This window comes from Argopecten irradians, unplaced genomic scaffold (assembly GCF_041381155.1).
Source record: "Argopecten irradians isolate NY unplaced genomic scaffold, Ai_NY scaffold_0123, whole genome shotgun sequence".
NCBI classification, from domain to species: domain Eukaryota; kingdom Metazoa; phylum Mollusca; class Bivalvia; order Pectinida; family Pectinidae; genus Argopecten; species Argopecten irradians.
Window position 1 is genome coordinate 1,872 of NW_027187590.1, and position 23,496 is coordinate 25,367.

A 23,496-nucleotide genomic window follows, 5' to 3' on the forward strand; every position below is an offset into this window, starting at 1 on the left:
AATCGACATTTATTTTGACAGTACTCGAAATGAAAATGAGGATATTAATACATTAATCTGTTAACTGTGTGTGTTTGTATATAATGCACCATAGTTCATATGCATCTAGACATAAAATAGGCTAGATCCTAATCACCTAATAAAACACAGGCCTAACAAACTTTTGCTTCCGCGTCAACGATAATCAAGATTCGCGATCGGACCCTGCATATTCCAGCGATGCAAACTTAACTTGTGTTTGTCTGTCATGCTCATAGACACATTCCACTCACCTTATTTGCTAATTTATGTTATTTGGATGCATTGACTCTAGACAGTGTATTTCAGAAGACCTACACACAATTAGGAAATAGCTTACCTTGCAAACAAATCTCGTCTTATCGATTCAAAGCGTCAACGTGACAGTGACATCAAGCGGTCAGAACTAACATCAGGATTCCATTCCTATTATAACACGATCAGACATGATCACACAATTTTTTTTGGGGGGGGATAGCCTGAAGTTTATTATTAAGAACTAGATATGAATTCATATGTAGACTTATTAATGACCTGTATATCATGTAATTGTAATAACTATAAGGCTAGTGTGACAAAATCTTACATTTTTAAATAAGCCCCTTCATTGTATAGTATACAAATTAGATTTTACTGTGCAATTCATTGGTTCCATTGATGCAATCCAATTACAGATGGTTCCTGATCAAGAATGTCGTTGCTGTAATTTAACAGAAACACATCTACAGTCAAACCTGCTCTAACGACTGCCTGTATATAACGACTGCCTGTATATAACGACCGCCTGTCTATAACGACCAGTTTTATTTACTGGCTCGCTGATTGGCAAGAAAGTCCCAACCTGTTTATAAAGGCAACCTGTATATAGTAACGTTTTTCTGTCACCCCTTCAGTGGTCGTTATAGACAGGTTTGACTGTATATTGTCGCAATAAACACAAATCACAGCACTTCATGGGGACTCAAACTAATGTCACCAGTTTTAAATATTCTGTTGTTGGATTTGAAGTATCTTATGAAATTATGTACTAGGTATGTAATGAAAAACTTGTGTCAAGCTTGAGTGCATATCCACACCGATGTTGTATAATTTTTGTTTTGTTTCACTTTAAATGCCCACTACCTTTCCAAAACAGCTTTTTATTTCAAAAATGGGAATGTAAAACGAGATTGATAATTCTGTAGAGTCAAAAAAGATATTAGCTTACAGTTAGTAATACACTTATCATCACCTTCTTAACAATTTGATTTAAATAAATTAAAATTTCAAAACGCGGGTCGTCTTATGATTCGCGCTAGATCCCGCAGTCGTCCTACCACGCGTTGGTTGACTATCACTGCGCCAGACAGCAAAACAGCGAAATGAATCTTCACTGTTTTGCTGTCTGGCGCAGTGATAGTCAACCAACGCGCGGTAAGACGACTGCGGGATCTAGCGCGAATCATAAGACGACCCGCGTTTTTGAAATTTTTATTTATTTAAAAATTAAAAGAGCGAGTCCAACACGGTAGTTCCTTACAGTAAGCTGATTTTTTAATCAGATAGTTGTTGAGGTTCTGAGGATGACTCGCTTAGAGTCGAAACATGTCAACAACTATCTGATTAAAAAATCAGCTTACTTACATTTTAACTATTTGTAATAATTTGTTCTGAAGGAGATGGCAAGTGTAGTATTAATGTTAAGCTAATTACTCATGCGACTCTACAAAATAATCAATATCATCTTACATTCCCATTTTAAAAATTGAAAACTGTTTCGGAAAGGTAGTGGCCCTTTAATGTCAACTTAAAATTCAACAACTGATCGATTCAATCAGAACCCATTAAAATTCAACACTCGATTCAACCAGAACTATTATAATTATACAAATGATTCAATCAGAACCATTAAAATTCAACAACTGTTTCAATCAGAACCAATTAAAATTCAACAGTCGATTTAATCTGAACCATCAAAATTCAAAAGCTGATCAATCAGAACTCATTAAATTTCAACAACTGATTCAATCAGAACCATAAAAATTCAACAATCAATTAAATCAGAACCCATTAAAATTCAACTGATTCAATCAGAACCTGTTAAAATTCAACAACTGATTCAATCAGAACCCATTAAAATCCAACAGTCGATTTAATCTGAACCATTATAATTCAACAGCTGATCAATCATAACTAATTAAAATTCAACAACTGATTCAATCAGAACCCATTGAAATTCAACAACTAGCTGATTCAATCAGAACCTGTTAAAATTCAGCAACTGATTCAATTAGAACCTGTTAAAATTCAGCAACTGATTCAATTAGAACCTATTAAAATTCAACAGTCAATTTAATCTGAACCATTATATAAAAATTCAACAGCTGATCAATCAGAACTCATATCATTTGAGTTCAAAGTTCATGCACAATACATCTAAGTAACAATGGAATATGCCATTTGTTTTCCTTTTACGAATATGCTGATAGTTCCCATACTTCCCTATCTTGAAATTAGAAATCAGAGAAACATTGATTTTTAATTATCACTAGCCTCTAAATAACAAATCAAACCATCAAGATATATCTACATATCATCCATTTTCTCATAACATCAAAGATGTCACCGTTTGGTATATAGTGGCAAGCGACCAGTTCTCACCGAGTACCAATTCTCGCCATCGCATATGTACTTGTATGCCAACAGAAGAATTTTGAGACAATTTTTTTGTGGAAATCAGCATAGTAGTGTTTTCTCTCAGGAGGAGGCTTTATTGGCTAAATTTGCAAGTAAATCGTACAGAAACAGATGTGATGGCGAGAATTGGTACTCGGCGAGAACTGGTCGCCTGCCAGTAGTGTATACTGTATATTACCAAAGTATTAAGTCGCTGCTTTCTTCCTGAACATCAAAGGTGCAGACTATGTTCCAGTGCGACTTATTACTTGGACGAAATCTAAAATCAGACAATGTTTTGAGTTTTGAGTCACAGTGGTCATCTTTGATGTCTCAGGGAAAATTCAAATCTCTTTTGCACATTTACTTACCCATCAGCTATACCATATGCATGAGCAATTTCAACTTCAAAGAAATTTTGGAAACCATTTATAGATGGCCAGACAGGAAGGCCTATGAAACGGTCTTTACAATAAAGCTCCCACATCACTCATGCAGAGCTATATAGAGGACATTAAAAGTTTAAAAGACATTCATCAATTCGACTTTTTATTTTAAAGATCTATGAGCAACAATAATGTTCATAATTTGCATACTATACATTTTGCTTTATACAAATTTTCTTTTCTATAAATAACAGAAAATGCCACCTTTGTCTCTGTAATAGTCACACATGTCTCTTGTCATCAACCACACGTTCTAGTTATTTTATATTAAATTTACACTGGAGGGAAAGTTATCTCTGCTTCATCAAAAGAGTTGTCTCCACTTGATCTAAAGTTATCTCCCTTCTGCTAACACCATTCCTGCTGTTACCGCTGGTTCTTTGCACTCCTTTTGTTGAGTCCTATAAAATGTATGGTTCGTTATGACTGTCTCTCTTGACAAAGTTATTCCTTATAAACACTAACACTGCACCAGTGATGGCCGCATACCCTACGAGTCTCATATAGCCGGCTTTGCTTGTAGGGGCAACGTAACGAAACCTCCAAACTTCATTCCTGAAATCAAACAGAAAATATAACAATTACCATGCTTTATCCACCAAATGCTTGTATCAACAACATGATGAGTATAGTAGATTCCTGATCCAGTATTTGATAAAGTCAAATCTTTATTACCCAACCTACAATGTTACAATTAGTATTTAAGGATGAACGAAAGGTCTATACCAGCAATCAATTTTCATCATGGCATCTGTACGATTACCATGCAAATCGATGTCAACAAAATCATCTTCTGATAGAAGACATTATTAATATATATATCATGCTGATATCCACAAAAATGTCTGGAAATTCTTGTGTGATCATACAAGTACATATGAGTTGGCGACAATCTATTTAAAATTTGACTTGTAATTCTGCTCCACTACCATGCTCCACGTTACGCTCTATTACAAGATCTAGCAACTCCACTCTAGCAACAGTTCTAGTATATATTGGTCCACGAATATCATAGATGATACACTGAACCTTCAAAACTCTTAAACATCTGGAGATCTCTAGATTATGATTGCAGACATAGAAGAGCCCTATATCGTTTACTCTACTCCCCTTTAATATTGTCAGGGTTCTGTGTACCAAATCTTATTAAGTACAAGTAAGTTTAGGAAGATTTTTGTTAAATGTTTACATGTATTTTACAAACTTGTCATTGTATATAGATATATACTTTGTATATTAGGGAGGAAACTGGTCAGCATAAACAACATAAAACTGATTATCCTTTTACTTTGAATGTGAAAGCATCCTCGTGAAAAAAATTATTTTTCTTCCAAAATAAATTGTCAGAAGATCTATGCCATTTCTGTGCACCGAACTATAGCTATCCGTCAAACTTTCCTGTAAGGACTTACTTTAAATAATGAAGTACCTTTTGTTAAAGGTAGGTTTCGCCCAATGAAATATAAAGACTACGAAATTGAAATTTATCCTATACATAGATATAATCTTCGGATCATTTTCAATGCATACAGCTAACAATATGGGTGGTCAGTTGCCTAGCTTGACCAGGAAAATACTCCTCTAAAAATAGAGCGAAGTCAAGCTTTACATAGAACATGACGTATTTTTTCCAAAACGAGGCCACAGCAACAAACGGAAGCGTGCAACAAAATGTCAGATAGAAGTGACAGTCTTGCCACGGCATGTTTAGTTAAAAAACAACAACAACAAATCGAAGTGCGAGGGACTGTTTATACATATCAATACGCTCGCTAACTTTGTACACCAAATATACACGTAGTTAGTCTGCGGCTGTTTGTGCGCTGGCATATGTGTTGAAATTTAACTCACCACGTGCAATGCCGTTACACGAGTCCCAACAGATCCCGGCAAGTTCCGCTTGAGATGTGGCTTCTGTTTCTTCTATTGCTACATGCCATCTCTGAATTTAATTCCCTATAGATATCCTAGGGTGCTACCTAATCCATTATAATTTCCTCCACTTTGTTGCCGATTCAGATATATTTTTTTCATCGCGCACACTTTCGTGTAGCCATTTTGTTTACTTTTAGTGCATGACAATGCGCATGCGTCAAACTTTGACAACACAATCCATCGCAGCTTCATTTGCATATTATTTTGTCTGACGGACACCGTAATAAATCAAGGATTTCCTTCAATTTTGTATTCAAGACACATTTGTTCAATCTCAAACACATGAAGAAATTAAATTGAGATATTTTAATATGTATTTTTCATCTTTTCTTCCGCTTATCGCATTTCACAAAAAAAAATATTTATTTGGTTGGGCGAAACCTACCTTTAAGCTATAGGCCTAATATCTGTACTATAGCAGACTACGGTATAATCTTCTGTACAAGCATAGCAAGGCCGTTTTCGATTATAAATGCGGTCTGACTGGTTGCAACTAATTTTATTCGTTTTTGAATTAAAGACGGAACTGGTGATTTGTTATTGTTTTCAGACGAGCCTTGACAAAGCCCTCACAGGTCTGTATCATAAACTGCAGGTCCGTCAGGATTTACACTTGAAATAATGACTTTTACAAACAGTCGAACCGGTTGTTCCGCAGCTAGTTGCTCCAAATACACGAAAACGGACCAGGTCATCGAAAACCAACTTGAACAAGCTCGCCTTACTCAAACATATATGATAGTACCTTATCCATGGGTCCTTAAGTCCCTTGGAATCAAGGACCCTTTTGTATTCTTCTAATCCTTTTATTCCATCAATTTTGTATGTTGACCAGTGTTCCAGTTTAGGCATCGGCTCACTTTGTGTTTGTCCCATCTTGCTTATCTCCGCAGAGGTCAATGTCACTGACTGGCATACAATCCAGATCCGTAGTTTCGTATAATGTTATCCGAAGTTTATCCTAGGTCCAATATGGGTTTCAACCGATGAAATATTTATATTTTTAATAACCAATAAACTAATTTACGAACAGAAGAAATATGACTTGCTAATATCTTGTTCAAACTAAATATTTATCATGAAATAAAAAAATCAAAGTACTGAAAGTACTGTAAAGTACAGTGCTGGGCATCAAGACACGGGGTAATGCTGATCTACATTTATTATCATGCTGTACAAGTCCTTTGCTACCTATATTTAAACAGGGAACTATAGTCATCCTACTGTGAGGACATTGAGAATTTTTTCCTTTTTTTTTTCTCAATTTCAGAGACCAAAATTAATTTTCCAATGCCTTCCGCTCTCTGATTTTTAGTGATTTATACACATGGTCTTCGGGATGTGTAAATCATATAATTTATATAAATATAAATAAATTAATATTATCAAAATGGATTACAGTAGTAGTGAAGATAACAACCAATCTAACATCAGCAAGAGAACAAGAGATTGCTCAGGATTAAAGTATTTTGGAGTGTGACTTACAACTGAGAAATGATACAAATCATATTGAATGTGACTGATGTGGTCTATGTTTCTGTCAAGTCTGTACTGGAATCCCTAAAGAAGTTTACACTCACATAGCAGGTAATAAAAAAGTAGGTACTTCAGATGTAAAAGAATTCAACCGACATTACAAAGCATTGACGACTCAACGAGGAAACTAATGATAAACAACGAAACACGTTTAAAAGAAATAGACGTGAGAGTCAATAAACTGGAAGTAGAAACTCCACAGCCGGTACAAAACGAAATCACCAAGGCCAAGCACGACATCCAGACAACCCTAACAACAAATGTTAATTCTTTAGTAGATGCCAGGCTCACGGAACTTTAGGACAGACAATTGCCTCATCACTAGGAATAAATGACCTCGCTATTGTTGCCCAGCTTAGGACGGGGAAAAGAAAACGGGAACAAAACATATCACTATATATGCTGTCATAGAAAAAAAAAGAAAAAGAAATTCATTGCTTGAGAAGGCTCGCCAAATAAAATGCTCTGTACCAGAGAACTTGAGGCATGTAATCTTAACACGGGACTTAACACAGGTACAGAGGAAAGAAATGACAAAAAGCATTACAAGACCAGGGGTATCAAACTTTAGTAAAAGAAGATGCAACAAAATCAACTGTACGTAGTACGAACTGTAATCCGATGTTTGGGGAATGCTCAAACTCAAGTTCTCTGAAAATTTGCTGCCAAAAATCCTCGCCGAAACCTCCAAGCCTCAAACAGAGGTGCTCCACGAGGAAATCCCCAGAGTAGCACCAGTCAAAACATGGAACGACAACAACCAAGGGAAACTCAACTAAAAGAGAGAAAAAAAAAGAAGAAAAAAAAACAGAAAAAAACCGGATACAACTTCCATTGAGTCCAAATAGAGATTGAACAGTGTTTTGATTGCGTTAAAGGTGGTATGAACGCAATGGGATACAGACATATTCAATGTAGCGCGTTAATATTAAAAGTAGCTTCGACAGGATAGAAAGATAGACTGTCATAACCTAGACTCAATTGGCGGATCGCCAGCTGTCAATCAAACTGCTTGGTACCGCCCCCTTTTGCACGTGACCTTAGCCGCCAATTCGAATGCTCCGACATCACAGCCATTTGTTTACGTCAACACTGTAGACTTGTACGGCGTGTGTAATTTGAAAATGCGGGTTAGCGTTGGCGTTGGGATAAATATAACAGCAACAATCGACATCCTGATAAATTTGTTAGAAATGTTTTATTAAACCCCTTTCCTGAACCTGGAAGATCGCTGGACAAGTGGATAAAACCGCCCGAGGCAACAGCTGATGTTCTGAAAGCACGTCTACGTGTTACACATGTGTTCAAAGGTAAAACTGTATGTAAGTAACTCATAAAATATTCTGTTGTGCATATGTCATATTTTATACAGATCATCAAGAAGTGTGAGCTCTAAATTTGTTACCATCAAGACCTACTGATTTCTGAAGGTATAAAGTCGGTAACTTGTGTGGCCGTGACTGAACTTCCTATATATAGGCCCAAAGTGTACAATACCAGAGACTAGCTAACGTTATAGTTATTAGATACCTGTACATGCATGTGTATGGTTTAGACGAACATATTTTTATGTCAATAGGGCCTCGTTATGTCTGTATTCATGGTCTATATACAATGTACGATTGCCATAGGTACTTTAGTACATTAATGTCATTCTAATTCCAATTTTGTTAAAAAAAATATGACAAGTCAAGTGCATATACAATGTGTAGCCTAGTGACTAGATAAAATCAAGGATTCAATGATGCATTATCAGTACTAGTTAGTGCATTTTTATAGGGAGTGAAAAAACTGTGTACATGTAGTACATACATTAATATTCCTAACACACTGAAACCTTTACACAATGCATTTAAGTTTCTGATTTATGTAAAACTTCCTAAGATGAAAAAAAAACTTAGTACCTCTTATAATTAAAGTTGCTTGAAAGTAATTATTTGAATTCTTACACTATATACTATATATGTATCTTTTTTAATCCTGATCATCACTTTAAACATGGAGGGCCAACCATCCCTGATCCACAGTCTGTTTCATTATATAATGTTTTAAAGTACATATTTGATAATGCAATAGAATATATTTAATTAAATAATTTATTTTAAACAGATTATTGATATTTTTTTTTCAAAATGTGCATTCCAAAATCTATACCCCAACCTTTCTTAATAATTCATGTATTTAATGTCTCTTATTATTGAAATGTGACCTATATATTTGTTTTAATCTGGTGTATTGTACTTTTATGTACAAGTTTGCCACACCCTGCTGAAAACAGCTTTGAGAAGTGATCAGGTTCCTATACATGTATAGTTACAATATTAACCATATCAATTTTATCATTTGTTGCATCATGTCTGTGATTTTTTTATAATCTGTGTACATGCATATTAATCAGTCTGAAAGTCATTGTGATGTCTGATTTGATTTATTTATAGACCCTAATTTCAATGTTTCATGAACATTTCTTAACTTAACTTAAGAATATTAAGTTATTCTTAACTTAAAAGTTTCCAATGTAGAGCATTTCATCTAAGTTATAGGAAAATCTAAAGCTAAGAAATTTTCCTTACTAGGTAACAGGTATCTTCTGTAAAGAAGTGAACCCTATTTGAATATGATACTTGCTGGATATCAGCTAAATTGAAAATTGACTGAGAGATATGCAATAAATAAAGACATGGAATTAATTTTTTTCTGTTTATTTATTTTCAAACAGAGTGCCATTGATTGAGGAACAAGTTGAAGAGGAAAACATACAACCAGTTGTACATGTCAGTCATGAAAGAGTTGACATATTCAGCACATATATATACATGTACAGTTATAACTATCTTGGTGAGGATCATGATAAGTGCCAGTACATGGGAACAGCCCATCCATGCTGTAAAATGAAACATTTGATTCATGTATATTCAGTGTGCTTTTAATGAACATTTAATGCATATATTGTATATGAATTGAACAAAATATTTATATATCAATTGTGTGTATTTCAACATTTGTAATGTTATAATGACAATAGATACAGATTTTTCTATTAATTAATATTAAAATTCTAATGAACATCATTCATTGCACATCAATATTCTACCTTAATTAATACTCTGTGATTTTTTTTTTTTTTTTTTTTGGTATTATTGATTTTTAAATTTATATGTTCATTAAATCATTAAATTTATTTACTGTCTAGTTAAGTGTTTTTATTTATGAAAAAAATCCTGCCATGATTATTAGGCCTACCTCAACATATATTTGAAAAAAAGTTTTAAAAATATAGGGCCCTTATTAGGCTTTTGAAAAATGGTCTACAGACCTTGTCAGAAGACAGAAAAAATACATGCAAAATATACTGGAATTATAGCTGGAAATACTAGGGGAATAAAGAAGAAACAAAGCTGAATTGGAGATACTTTTCCACACACAATAAGTACTAACCATGCTTTAAACCATGAATAATGAATGTCATTCAACACGGTTTTAGAAAGCGATATGCCTACTTCAATATTTACAGAATACAGGTGCTCTGACTTGCATTGACTGCAATATACATGTGTGAAAGTTTGCAAAATATCAATTGACAATTTTACAGTTTTTATTTTAAAATCACTGACAAACGATATCGTCCTTCGTTTTTGTTGAATGATTGGTTAATAAGGTAATTATGGATGAAAAGTCATCTGAAAATTTGGCGGTCGCCATCTTGTTTACATTGCCGATGTCGGAGCAAACAGGAGTGATCTCCCTTGAATCGTTGGGGGCGTGGCTTAAACATCGGCTGGCGATCCGCCAATCCAAGATGTTGATGTAGCTTGGAATTTCCTTACTGTTCAACTTAACAATATTATAGAGACATTTATATCAGTGAGTAAGGGGAGTAACTCCAACAAACCTCAAAATCATGAATTGAGTTATGAAGCCAAGTCAGTCATCCGAGCTAAAAATCGTCTCTGGATCAAACACTACACTGTAAGACAGAAGATAACTTCAGACTTTACAAATCTGCCAGAAACGTTGCTACAAAACAAAAACGATCCTCGAAATACAATTATAAAAAGGACCTAGCCGGGAAGATCAAAACAAATCGAAAACTATTCTCGTTTCATGTCAAATCCAAATCCAGAGTAAGATCAAGCATAGGAGAAAAAAACAGCGAAGTAACAACCAACAGCACGGAAATAGCTGATACACTAAACCACTACTTTGCAAGCGTATTTGTCAAAGAACAAAATGCTGAATTACCTCCCTTTCCCCGAAGACAATAACAAGATGACACAGTCAACATTAACATCACAGAAAAAGGGTACTTAAAACATAAAAAAAAAATTAAAAAAGTACTAAAAGGTGGAGACTTCATACAATGTTTTTGGTGACATGGATGTGGATCAAGATGTTTAAAACGAAAATCGAAGAAGTTTTCGAAAAAAATGGACATACCATGCAGAATAAATTGATACCTTGGTTATTCGTGATAAAATTCTATGGTTTCCATAGGAACATGAATAACGTAAATCCCTTTTTTCAAGCATATATACATTATATCTAGTTGAATTGGATAAGCTATGTCTTTGGTCAGCATCGTTGTATGAGGTAAAATTGTGGAGAAGTTTTGATTAATGTTATCATACATAAATGGTATTTTCTTACCCCAGTGTCTGGCACTTATATATTTGTCAGTATCGCCCAAAGTATGAGGAACAGTAGCAATGTGTATATTCTCATGATCCATTATCAACGGTAAAGGATTTCAACCATTATGAAATATCTGTCAATGTATCCTTTTAAGCAACCGGAAGTTCATAGTATGCGTTAGGGGTACACTATGATATTGTTTGAAGAAACCATAATACATCTTCACAAGCTAGCCTCAGCTTACCAATGATGTCATCTGAGCGAATTCTGAGCGAATAGTTGGCGAACCAAAGGATCATCATGATCGATAAACTGTGGAACACGGTTTATCATGGCGACACAATACGGAGAACGTCATAGATTATACAACTTAAAGTGTTCAACACCCTTCATTTGAAGTCAAAATCTTCATAGCATACTTGAAAGTTGGTTTCGAGTACGTGCATCGATCAGTATAAAATTAGTAAAACAGAATGTATTTTACAAGTAAAACCAACCTTAAATTTTAACCATTAACCTGACGGCATGAGATAAGTAGCCTGGCGAATTATGACATTTACAATACTAACGACGTCATAGAAAATTAAAAAATCTTTGACGTCGCCAGTATATTTGACGTCATAGAAAAATATTTAATTCTAATGAATGTTTCAAAATTTTAGCCTATTTGACCCCTGTGACCTTGAAAGAAGGTCAAGGTAATTCATTTTAACAAACTTGGTAGTACATAATTCCGACGTGCCACAGGCCAAATATCAGTACCATAGGCCTTTCGGTTATTGAGAAGAAGTCGATTGAATGAAAAAGTTTACGGACGGCGCACGGCCAACGCAACGGACGAAGCATTATGACTACTAAAGAAAGGTTAAAAATTGATGTTTTTCTTCGAAAAAATATTCAGATGCCATTTTGAAAAGGAAGACAGTATCCCCAGGACGTTATATAAATACTAGCTAATCAAATTGGAAAGACTAATAGCCCTGACCTGTCATGGTATTTTCGGAGAGGAGCCTTATGGAGAGTAGAAAACTACGACAGGCAATCCAATGATAATGGCGTCACGTCATTTCATCATCTTCCAGAATTTGTGTCGCTTTGAACGCTTTAAACCGCCAAAGTGATTGTTACATAACAGAAATGCCCCGCGTGTTTTAGTATCGTTATACACAGTGAAATGATATTTTTCAAAAGTACAGTTATTGAAACGATGTCAGCGCAGACTGTAAATATTGTCTTATAACTTAAGTGTATATTGTTGTCGTTGGACGGAATGCAATGCTCATATTGAGGTACAGATTATATCAAATACAGGTTAAATTACAAATGAAGGCATACATTATTCAAACGCATTCATGAAGTAAACTATTATCTAGAACATTGCTAAGTCTGATTTAAGTTTAAATCGCCTGTAAGATTAACGCCGTTAAAGGTCGAAGAAGAAGTCAAAATGTGTTGATTATTTTCCAATTTTGTTTTGTCTATGTAGTAGATCTGCCAAATCTGTAACCCCGTCACCATTATAAACATAATGATCCGTCAGTATGAACATTATAGTGACGGCTCATATAACAAAGGACAACAACTCTAGTGTTGGAATTCCAATGCTTGAGCAAGACGTTGTGGTTTCTTAACAAATTATTGGTAACGAATTTCCATCCTTATGTGTAATAACTGGGTGAAAAACTTTGTCCAGTTCATCCTTATGTGTAATAACTGGGTGAAAAAACCTTGTCCAGTTCATACTTATGTACAATAACTGGGTGAAAAACCTTGTCCAGTTCATCCTTATGTGTAATAACTGGGTGAAAAACCTTGTCCAGTTCATACTTATGTATCATGACTGGGTGAAAAACCTTGTCCAGTTCATACTTATGTACAATAACTGGGTGAAAAACCTTGTCCAGTTCATACTTATGTACAATAACTGGGTGAAAAACCTTGTCCAGTTCATACTTATGTGTAATAACTGGGTGAAAAACCTTGTCCAGTTCATACTTATGTACAATAACTGGGTGAAAAACCTTGTCCAGTTCATACTTATGTACAATAACTGGGTGAAAAACCTTGTCCAGTTCATCCTTATGTGTAATAACTGGGTGAAAAACCTTGTCCAGTTCATACTTATGTACCATGACTGGGTGAAAAACCTTGTCCAGTTCATACTTATGTACAATAACTGGGGTGAAAAACCTTGTCCAGTTCATACTTATGTACAATAACTGGGTGAAAAACCTTGTCCAGTTCATACTTATTGTGTAATAACTGGGTGAAAAAACCTTGTCCAGTTCATACTTATGTACAATAACTGGGTGAAAAACCTTGTCCAGTTCATACTTATGTGTAATAACTGGGTGAAAAACCTTGTTCCAGTTCATACTTATGTACAATAACTGGGTGAAAAAACCTTGTCCAGTTCATACTTAGGTACAATAACTGGGTGAAAAACCTTGTCCAGTTCATCCTTATGTGTAATAACTGGGTGAAAAACCTTGTTCAGCTCATCCTTAGGTACAATAACTGGGTGAAAAAACCTTGTCCAGTTCATACTTATGTACAATAACTGGGTGAAAAACCTTGTCTAGTTCATACTTATGTGTAATAACTGGGTGAAAAACCTTGTCCAGTTCATACTTATGTACAATAACTGGGTGAAAAACCTTGTCCAGTTCATACTTATGTACAATTAACTGGGTGAAAAACCTTGTCCAGTTCATACTTATGTACAATAACTTGGTGAAAAACCTTGTCCAGTTCATCCTTATGTGTAATAACTGGGTGAAAAACCTTGTCTCCAGTTTCATACTTATGTACCATGACTGGGTGAAAAACCTTGTCCAGTTCATACTTATGTACAATAAACTGGGTGAAAAACCTTGTCCAGTTCATACTTATGTACAATAACTGGGTGAAAAACCTTGTCCAGTTCATACTTATGTGTAATAACTGGGTGAAAAACCTTGTCCAGTTTCATACTTATGTACAATAACTGGGTGAAAAACCTGTCCAGTTCATACTTAGGTACAATAACTGGGTGAAAAAACCTTGTCCAGTTCAATCCTTATGTACAATAACTGGGTGAAAAACCTTGTCCAGTTCATACTTATGTACAATAACTGGGTGAAAAACCTTGTCCAGTTCATACTTATGTGTAATAACTGGGTGAAAAACCTTGTCCAGTTCATACTTATGTACAATAACTGGGTGAAAAAACCTTGTCCAGTTCATACTTAGGTACAATAACTGGGTGAAAAACCTTGTCCAGTTCATCCTTATGTGTAATAACTGGGTGATAAACCTTGTTCAGCTTATCCTTAGGTACAATAACTGGGTGAAAAACCTTGTCCAGTTCATACTTATATACAATAACTGGGTGAAAAACCTTGTCCAGTTCATACTTATGTACAATAACTGGGTGAAAACCTTGTCCAGTTCATCCTTATGTACAATAACTGGGTGAAAAAAAACCTTGTCCAGTTCATACTTATGTACAATAACTGGGTGAAAAACCTTGTCCAGATTCATACTTATGTGTAATAACTGGGTGAAAAACCTTGTCCAGTTCATACTTATGTACAATAACTGGGTGAAAAAACCTTGTCCAGTTCATACTTATGTACAATAACTGGGTGAGAAAAACCTTGTCCAGTTCATTACTTATGTACAATAACTGGTGTGAAAAACCTTGTCCAGTCCAATCCTAATTGTGTAATTGACTGGGTGAAAAACCTTGTTCAGACTCATACTTAGGTACAATACTGGGTGAAAACTCCTTGTCCAGTTCATCCTTATGTGTAAATAACTGGGTGAAAAACCCTTGTCCAGTTCATACTTAATGTACAATAACTGGGTGAAAAACCTTGTCCCAGTTTTCATACTTAGGTACAATAACTGGGTGAAAAACCTTGTCCAGTTAATACTTATGTGTAATAACTGGGTGAAAAACCTTGTCCAGTTCATACTTATGTGTAATAAAACTGGGTGAAAAAAACCCTTGTCCAGTTCATAACTTATGTACAATAACTGGGTGAAAAACCTTGTCAGGTTCATACTTATTGTGTAATATAACTGGGTGAAAAACCTTGTCCAGTTCATACTTATGTACAATAAACTGGGTGAAAAACCTTGTCCAGTTCATCCTTATGTACAATAACTGGGTTGATGAATACCTTGTCCAGTTCATACCTTATGTAGTGTAATAAACTGGGTGAAAACCTTGTTCCAGTTCATACTTATGTACAATACCTGGGTGAAAAAACCTTGTCCAGTTCATCCTTATGTGTAATAACTGGGTGAAAAACTCCTTGTGTCCGAGTTCATACATAATGTGAAATAACTGGGTGAAATAACCTTGTCCAATTTCATACTTATGTACAATAACTGGGTGAAAAACCTTGTCCTAGTGATACTTATGTACAATAACTGGGTTAAAAAAAACCTTGTCCAGTTCTATACTTAAATGTACAATAACTGGGTGAAAAAACTTGTCCAGTTCATCACTTATGTACAATAACTGGGTTGAAAAACCTTGTCCCGTTCATACTTATGTACAATAACTGGGTGAAAAACCTTGTCCAGTTCATACTTATGTACAATAACTGAGGGTGAAATAACCTTGTCCAGTTCATACTTTATGTACAATAACTGGGTGAAAAAACCTTGTCCAGTTCATACTTATGTACAATAACTTGGTGAAAAACCTTGTCCAGTTCATACTTATGTACAATAACTGGGTGAAAAACCTTGTCGCCAGTTCATCCTTATGTGTAATTACTGGGTGACAAAAATCCTTGTCCAGTTCATCACTTATGTACAATAACTGGGTGAAAAACCCTTGTCCAGTTCATAACTTATGTACAATAACTGGGTGAAAAACCTTGTCCAGTTCATCTACTTATGTACAATAACTGGGTGAAAAACCTTTGTCCAGTGTTCATACTTATGTACAATAACTGGGTGAAATAACCTTTGTCCAGTTCATACTTATGTACAATAACTGGGTGAAATAACCTTGTACAGTTCATACTTATATACAATAACAAGGTGAAAAACCTTGTCCAGTTCATCCTTATGTGTAATAACTGGGTGAAAAACCTTTGTCAGGTTCGATTCATCCTTAATGTAACAATAACTGGGGGTAAAAACTTTGTCCAGTTCATACTTATGTACTAATAATGACTGGGTGAAAAAACGCTTGTCCAGTTCATACATATGATACAATAAACTGGGTGAAAAACCTTGTCCCAGTTCATAATTAGGTACAATAACTGGGTGAAAAAACCTTGTCCAGATCATCCTTAAGTACAATAACTGGGTGATAAAAACCTTGTCCAGTTCATTACTTATGTACAATAACTGGGTGAAAAACCTTGTCCAGGTTCATACTTTATGTACAATAACTGGGTGAAAAACCTTGTCCAGTTCATACTTATGTACAATAATTCTGGGTGAAAAACCTTGTCCAGTCTCATACTTATGTACAATAACTGGGTGAAAAAAACCTTGTCCTGTCACATACTTATGTCCAATTATGGTGTAAATTGTCTAGTTCTAAACTAATAACTGGGTGGAAAAACCTTGACCAGTTCATACAATAAAATTATGTCAACAATAACTGGGTGAAAAAAAAACCTTGTCCAGATCATACCTTATGTACAATAACTGGGTGAAAAACCTTGGTCACCCAGTTCATACTTAAGTACGAATAACTGGGTGAAAAACCTTCCAGTTCATACTTATGTACAATAAACTGGGTGTTAATACTTGTACCATGTTCATATGTAATTATGTACATATAACTGGGTGAAAAACCTTGTCCAGTTCCATCCTTATGTGTAATAACTGGGTGAAAAACCTTGGTCCAGTTTCATACTTATGTGTACATAACTGGTGAAAAACTCTTGTCCAGTTTCATCACTTATGTTACCAATAACTGGTTGAAAAAACCTTGTCCGAGTTCATTACTTAGGTACAATAACTGGGTGAAAATACCTTGTCCAGTTCAGTCCTTATGTAAAATAACTGGGTGAAAAACCTTGTCCAGTTCATTCATACTTACCCCCCCCCCTCCCCCTCCCCCCCCCCCCCCCCCCCCCCCCTGTACAATAACTGGGTGAAAAAACCTTTGTCAGTTTCATACTTGTATGTACAATAACTGGGTGAAAAAACCTTGTCCAGTTCATACTTATTGTACAATAACTTGGGTGACAAAACCTTGTCCAGTTCATTACTTAATGTACAATAACTGGGTGAAAAAACCTTGACCATTTCATCCTTATGTGTAATAAAACTGGGTGAAAAACCTTGTCCAAGTTCATACTTAAGTACAATAACTGGGTGAATAAACCTGTCCAGTTTCATACTTATGTACACATGTAACTGGGTGAAAAGACCTTGTCCAGTTCAATACTTATGTACAATAACTGGGTGAAAAACCTTTGTCCAGTTCAATACTTTATGTAACACATAACTGGGTGAAAAAACCTTGTCCTGGTTCATCCTTATGTGTATAACTGGGTGACAAGTAGAAAAACTACGGCAGACAATCCAATGATATCTGGCGTCACGGAGTCATTTCAACATCTTACCAGAATTAGCATGTGTCGCTTTGAACGATTTACCCGTCATAAGTGATTGTTACATAACAGACATGCCCGGGTGTTTTTCGTATCGTTATAACACAGTGAATGATATTTTTTTTCAAAAGTACAATTATTGAAACGATGTCAGCGCAGACTGTTAATAGCTGTCTTATAACTTAAGTGTATATTGTTGTCGTTGGACGGAATGCAATGCGCTATTGTTTTGAGGTTCAGATAATATCAAATACAGGTTAAATTACAAATGAAGGCATATATTATTCAAACGCATTCTCATGAAGTAAACTATTATCTAGAACATTGCAAAACCTGATTTTAAGTTTAAATCGCAAGTAGTTTACACAGGGCGGCCCCTCAAAATAAAAGAAAACCGACGTTAAAGTTCCGCTCATAATGAGGTCAAAAATGTGTGTAGATTAATCGATGGCTCAATATTTTGTTTTTGTCTATGTAGTAAGTAATCTGCCAAATATGTAACCCCGTCACCCATCATGAATAACATATTGATTCCGTCGCAGTATGAACATTATAGTTGATCGGACTCATATAACAAATGGGACAACATCTCTAATGTTGGGAATTCGTCGAATGCTTGGTGCAAGGACGTTTGTATGGTTTCTTAACAAATTACATCTATTTGGTAACGTAATTTCCAACAAACAGTATAATATTTAGTGATATAAACAATTCACATAAAGTCTTAACACCTGTCAACGCTCTTTTCATGATGGTTCTTCAGTAATACCAAATGTTTTTATTTGAGCTCAACATGAATACGCCCGTTTAACATAACAAACTAATACTGAATTTTGTGTACTGCTTTTACTTTGGCCTATTGAGCACGGGAGGTTTTAGTTATATTTCTAAAGTTGTATCTTCATTGATTTCCAACAATATACAAGTTGTCTGATGATATTTAGTTGAAAATATCCTTTAAGAATAAGCACACGCGCAGTCGTGTTAGAAATAAAACTAAATTAAAAAACAAAAAATTTTAATTTGCACTAATAAAAAATAGCCGTTAGTAGAAAACTCGTGCCAATGTCCAGTGGTGTTGTGTATCATCATATTATGATTTGGAATCATTTGATATCGTGAGGTAACATTGGAAGTGTTTAAATAGTTTATTTGTTTTAAATCAGAATCAAATAGATGTAAAAATACAGGTGGTTTGATTCTGTAAGGTCTGACGTGTATGGTCGATACGGGAATATCAAGTTTTCGAGCGATTTTATAAGGGGCGATTTGACTCTTAAAATGACTTCGTTTTATCCTAATTGCAACGTGGAATGTTCTCGCTAGATAAATAATAAGAATGATACTGAATTTGTAATGCCCAAACTTGTTTTAATGCTAAATAAATACGCGCACCATGAACCTTAATTACATACATAAACTTTGACTTTAGGTCATGAAGATATTAATGCATAAATAACTGAGTAGTGAACTTGTAGGTCATGAAACCTAAATATATACATAAACTTTGACTTTTAGGTCTTGAAATTCTTAACTCTATACTAATTACTTGACTTTAGGTTCAATAGAACCTAAAATACATACCTAAACTTTGAATCTTTATCGCAGTCAATGAATCTTAATACATACAATACTTTGACTTTAGTCATGAAGCCTTAATACATGACATAACTTATGACTTATAGGTCATGAAATCTTATATACATACATAAACTTTGACTTTAGGTCGATGAATCTTAATACATACATAACTTTGACTTTAAGGTCATGAAATCTTAATACATACATAACTTTGACTTTAGGTCATGAAATCTTAATACATACATAAACTTTGACTTTAGGTCATGAATCTTAATACATACATACTTTGACTTTAGGTCATGAATTCTTAATACATACATAACTTTGACTGTTTAGGTCATGAATCTTAATACATACATAACTGATTTTGACATTTGTAGGTCATGAATCTTAATACATACTCAATTACTTTGACTTTAGGTCATGGAATCTTTAATACATCACATAACTTTGACCTTTAGGTCATGAAGCGTCTTAATACATACATAAACTTTGACTTTACGGTCATGAATCTTAATACATACATAAACTTTGACTTTAGGTCCATGAATCTTAATACATACATAACTTTGACTTTAGGTCATGAATCTTAATACATACATAACTTTGACTTTAGGTCATGAATCTTAATACATACATAACTTTGACTTTAGGTCATGAATCTTAATACATAACATAACTTTGACTTTAGGTCATGAATCGTTAATACATACATAACTTTGACTTTAGGTCATGAATCTTATACATGCACATAACTCTTGACTTTAGGTCATGAATCTTAATACATACATAACTTTGAACTTTAGGTCATGAACCTTAATACATACATAACTTTGACTTTAGGTCATGAACCTTCAATAATACATACATAACTTTGACTTTAGGTCGTCATGAATCAGTCTAATACTAATAACTTACTTTAGGTCATGAAATCTTAATACATACATACTTTGACTTGATAGGTTGAATCTTAATACTTAACTTTGACTTTAGGTCATGAATCTTAATACATACATAACTTTGACTTTAGGTCATGAATCTTAATACATACATAACTTAGGTCATGACATTAGGAACCTTAATACATACATAACTTTGACTTTAGGTCATGATTCTTAATACATACATAACTTTGACTTTAGGTCATGAATCTTAATACATACAATAACTTTGACTTTAGGTCATGAATCTTAATACATTACATAACTTTGACTTTAGGTCATGAATCTTAATACATACATAACTTTGACTTTAGGTCATTGAATCATGACATGACTTTAGGTCATGAATCTTAATACATGACATAACTTTGACTTTAGGTCATGAATCTTAATACATACATAAACTTGACTTTAGGTCATGAATACAGTATATACATACATAACTTTGACTTTAGGTCATGCATAACTTTGAATCTGAACATTAATAATACATCACATACCTTCACATATCTAGGTCACTTCACTCGAATGTCATGAACTTTGACTTCATACTTTGACTTTAGGGTCAACGAAAATACAGACATAACTTTTGACTTTATGGAGATCATGAATAACTTTAATCTTAATATACATAACTTTGACTTTAGGTCCATGAACCTTAATACATACATAACTTTGACAAAACTTTGAATACATAACTTTGACTTTCTCATGAATCTTAATACATACATAACTTTGACTTTGACTAATACATGACTTTAGGTCATGAATCCTTAATACATACAGTAACTTTGACTTTAGGTCATGAATCTTATATACATACATAACGTTTGACTTTAGTGGAGTCATGAATCTTAATACATTATCATAATTTGACGTTAGGTCATGAGGAATTTAACGCCGTGTCAGTCTTACATACAATAATGCTATTTTAAGATTTGCAGCAGGATTGCGATTATGGTAAAGATTTGATTTGTGAAAAGATTATAACCGATAAAAGACTAGATTTTTGACACTTAACTATAGATTTTGTTCATACTATACATTTCATTTATCGCGAAACTTTTATCCATTTTTGAATAGAGCCCCTGCTTGCGTTGAATGGCTACGAAGAGCTGTGCAGCATTCTCGCGCTTCAACTTTAACAAAGAACTTCCAAAATCGGCACTGCACCAGCAGCTTTTATTAGATCATAAATTTGTTCGTCGTACCTACTCTCTAGATTCGAGACAATCGCTGTAATATAATCTGTTTGAATTTACTGGATAATTCAAATACATACACAATGTTTTGAAACAAAAGCCGTCCAAGTGTTGCATATTAATAAACTGATATGAATTCGTTATAAATTTGATATAGTTCTGTTTTGAATTGACAAATGACTAGCATATCTAATTTTGGAACCTCGGCTGTATGGATAACGTAATCAAAAATCTAGATCATGTGACTTTTTTCTACCGAAATAAATCATGGTCATTCGGCCATTGGGATGTGCACGTCACGTGTGATGTTATGACATCAGACGTCACGTGTTGTTAGAACATCAGTTGTAACAGACTAAACATAACCATATACAGCCATAGGCTGGGTGTCATATCTACTTTCCCCATGAAGGAGTTGGATCAACTACCTTTAAGTAGTCTTATCCTTCCGATGTCAATCAATTTGTGACCAAAGAGTTTCTCTTAGATTGACTGATGATGAACTTCTAGTCATGTCTGAAACATATTCTGGGGTTATATCTGTATGCGAATGGGTCGTTATAAAACCTTAGCCAGTATGAAGATTTGTTTGAAACTCAACCTCCTGTGAACCTGTAAGTAGTCTTCAAAAACAATTTAAGTATATAATTTATAGACATTTGTTTATTACCCCTCTTGTTGTATGATTATTTTTAATAAAAAAAAAAAAAATGTGTTTATACATAATGTAAATATGCCTATATCAGTTTACTATGCATGGTCTTCATTTATTTAATTGCATTTATATTTCTGTTTTTACACAAATTCTTCTCAAATGACAAAGATCGATAGTTCGACTTCAAGTTATATGTGCGTAAGTTTTGTCATATTTTCACACGATAATCTTTACTTATATATCAAAACCTGAAATTAACATCATTTTTAATTGCATATGTGAATCCTTGATATAGCAAAAAGTTTGCTCATAATCTGGTATTTCTGTGAGAACTCGTTAAAAGAATAAAAATGATTCTATGGAAATATCTTTCATGGACATCAAATACATGTATATAAACCAAACAAACTTTTTATACCAACCTTTAAAAATAATAGTTCCTCTCCCAAACAAATATCTAAAAGGTGTTTTCCAGACTGACTCAATATTTTTCAACTTTTCCTCGTTCACATTTAGACGTCCGTTGTCATCAACTATCTGATTTCTTAGCTCTCTGCCACCATGGGCCCCCTTTTTTTACTGAAGGATCCATTTTTATTCAACTGATATTTAAAGTCAACTTAATAATTAGTAAATTTCGATGGTCGTTGTAACTGGGCACCCGGCATTTTTTGTTGGCTTGAAAATCATTATGTTATCATGCTCATAACAAACGAAATGTCGTCGCCGTTTGTAAACGCCATCACTGATTGACTGAAACACCATAGAAAGGCACCATAGAGAAAGGCTTTAATAATTGTTACAATGAATATAAGGATTAACTAGGATAAATTTTGTAATGAGCTATAAAACCACAAATTTTTGGTTTATTTAGAATGAAACTTTTTTTTATAACTCCTATAACATGTGCTAAATACCTATTCAATTATATCCATCCTTATATGCCATATCTGGGTGAAAACCTAGTCAAGTTCATCCTTATGTATGTTTAAAATCGCATGTTATGTAATGTAGACAATGATTTAATATTTACCCATGTGTGTATGCCCAATAATATAATTATTTTACTCATGTGTTGTAGCCCCAATAATATATTTATCCATGTATGTAGTCACAATGATATAATATTTACACCATGTGTGTAACAATAATATAATATTTACTCATGTGTGTGTAGCCAATGATATAAATATTTACCCATGTGTGTAGCCAATGAAATAATATTTACCCATGTGTGTAGCCATAATATAAAATATTTACTCATGTGTGTAGCCAATAATATAATATTTACCCATATATGTAGCCAATATAATATAATATTTA

At 34.1% G+C, this 23,496-nt stretch overlaps 1 protein-coding gene across 1 annotated transcript; it reads right to left on the reverse strand.

Annotated features, from left to right (window-relative positions):
- Positions 1-3,209: 3,209 nt before the first annotated feature.
- LOC138311809 (uncharacterized) lies at positions 3,210-5,968 on the reverse strand. The gene is made up of 2 exons (XM_069252996.1): positions 5,800-5,968; positions 3,210-3,674 (listed from the first exon to the last, which is right to left on the reverse strand). The coding sequence occupies exons 1-2, from the start codon at positions 5,928-5,930 to the stop codon at positions 3,521-3,523; spliced, it is 285 nt and encodes a 94-aa protein (XP_069109097.1). The 5' UTR covers positions 5,931-5,968; the 3' UTR covers positions 3,210-3,520.
- Between the last annotated feature and the right edge of the window lie 17,528 nt (positions 5,969-23,496).

Coding starts and splice junctions, on each gene's coding strand:
- LOC138311809 (XM_069252996.1), bottom strand. CDS start 5,930: ATGGGACAAACACAAAGTGAGCCGATGCCTAAACTGGAACACTGGTCA. Junction 3,675..5,799: donor CTTAAGGACCCATGGATAAG/GTACTATCATAT, acceptor GTTTGATTTCAG/GAATGAAGTTTGGAGGTTTC.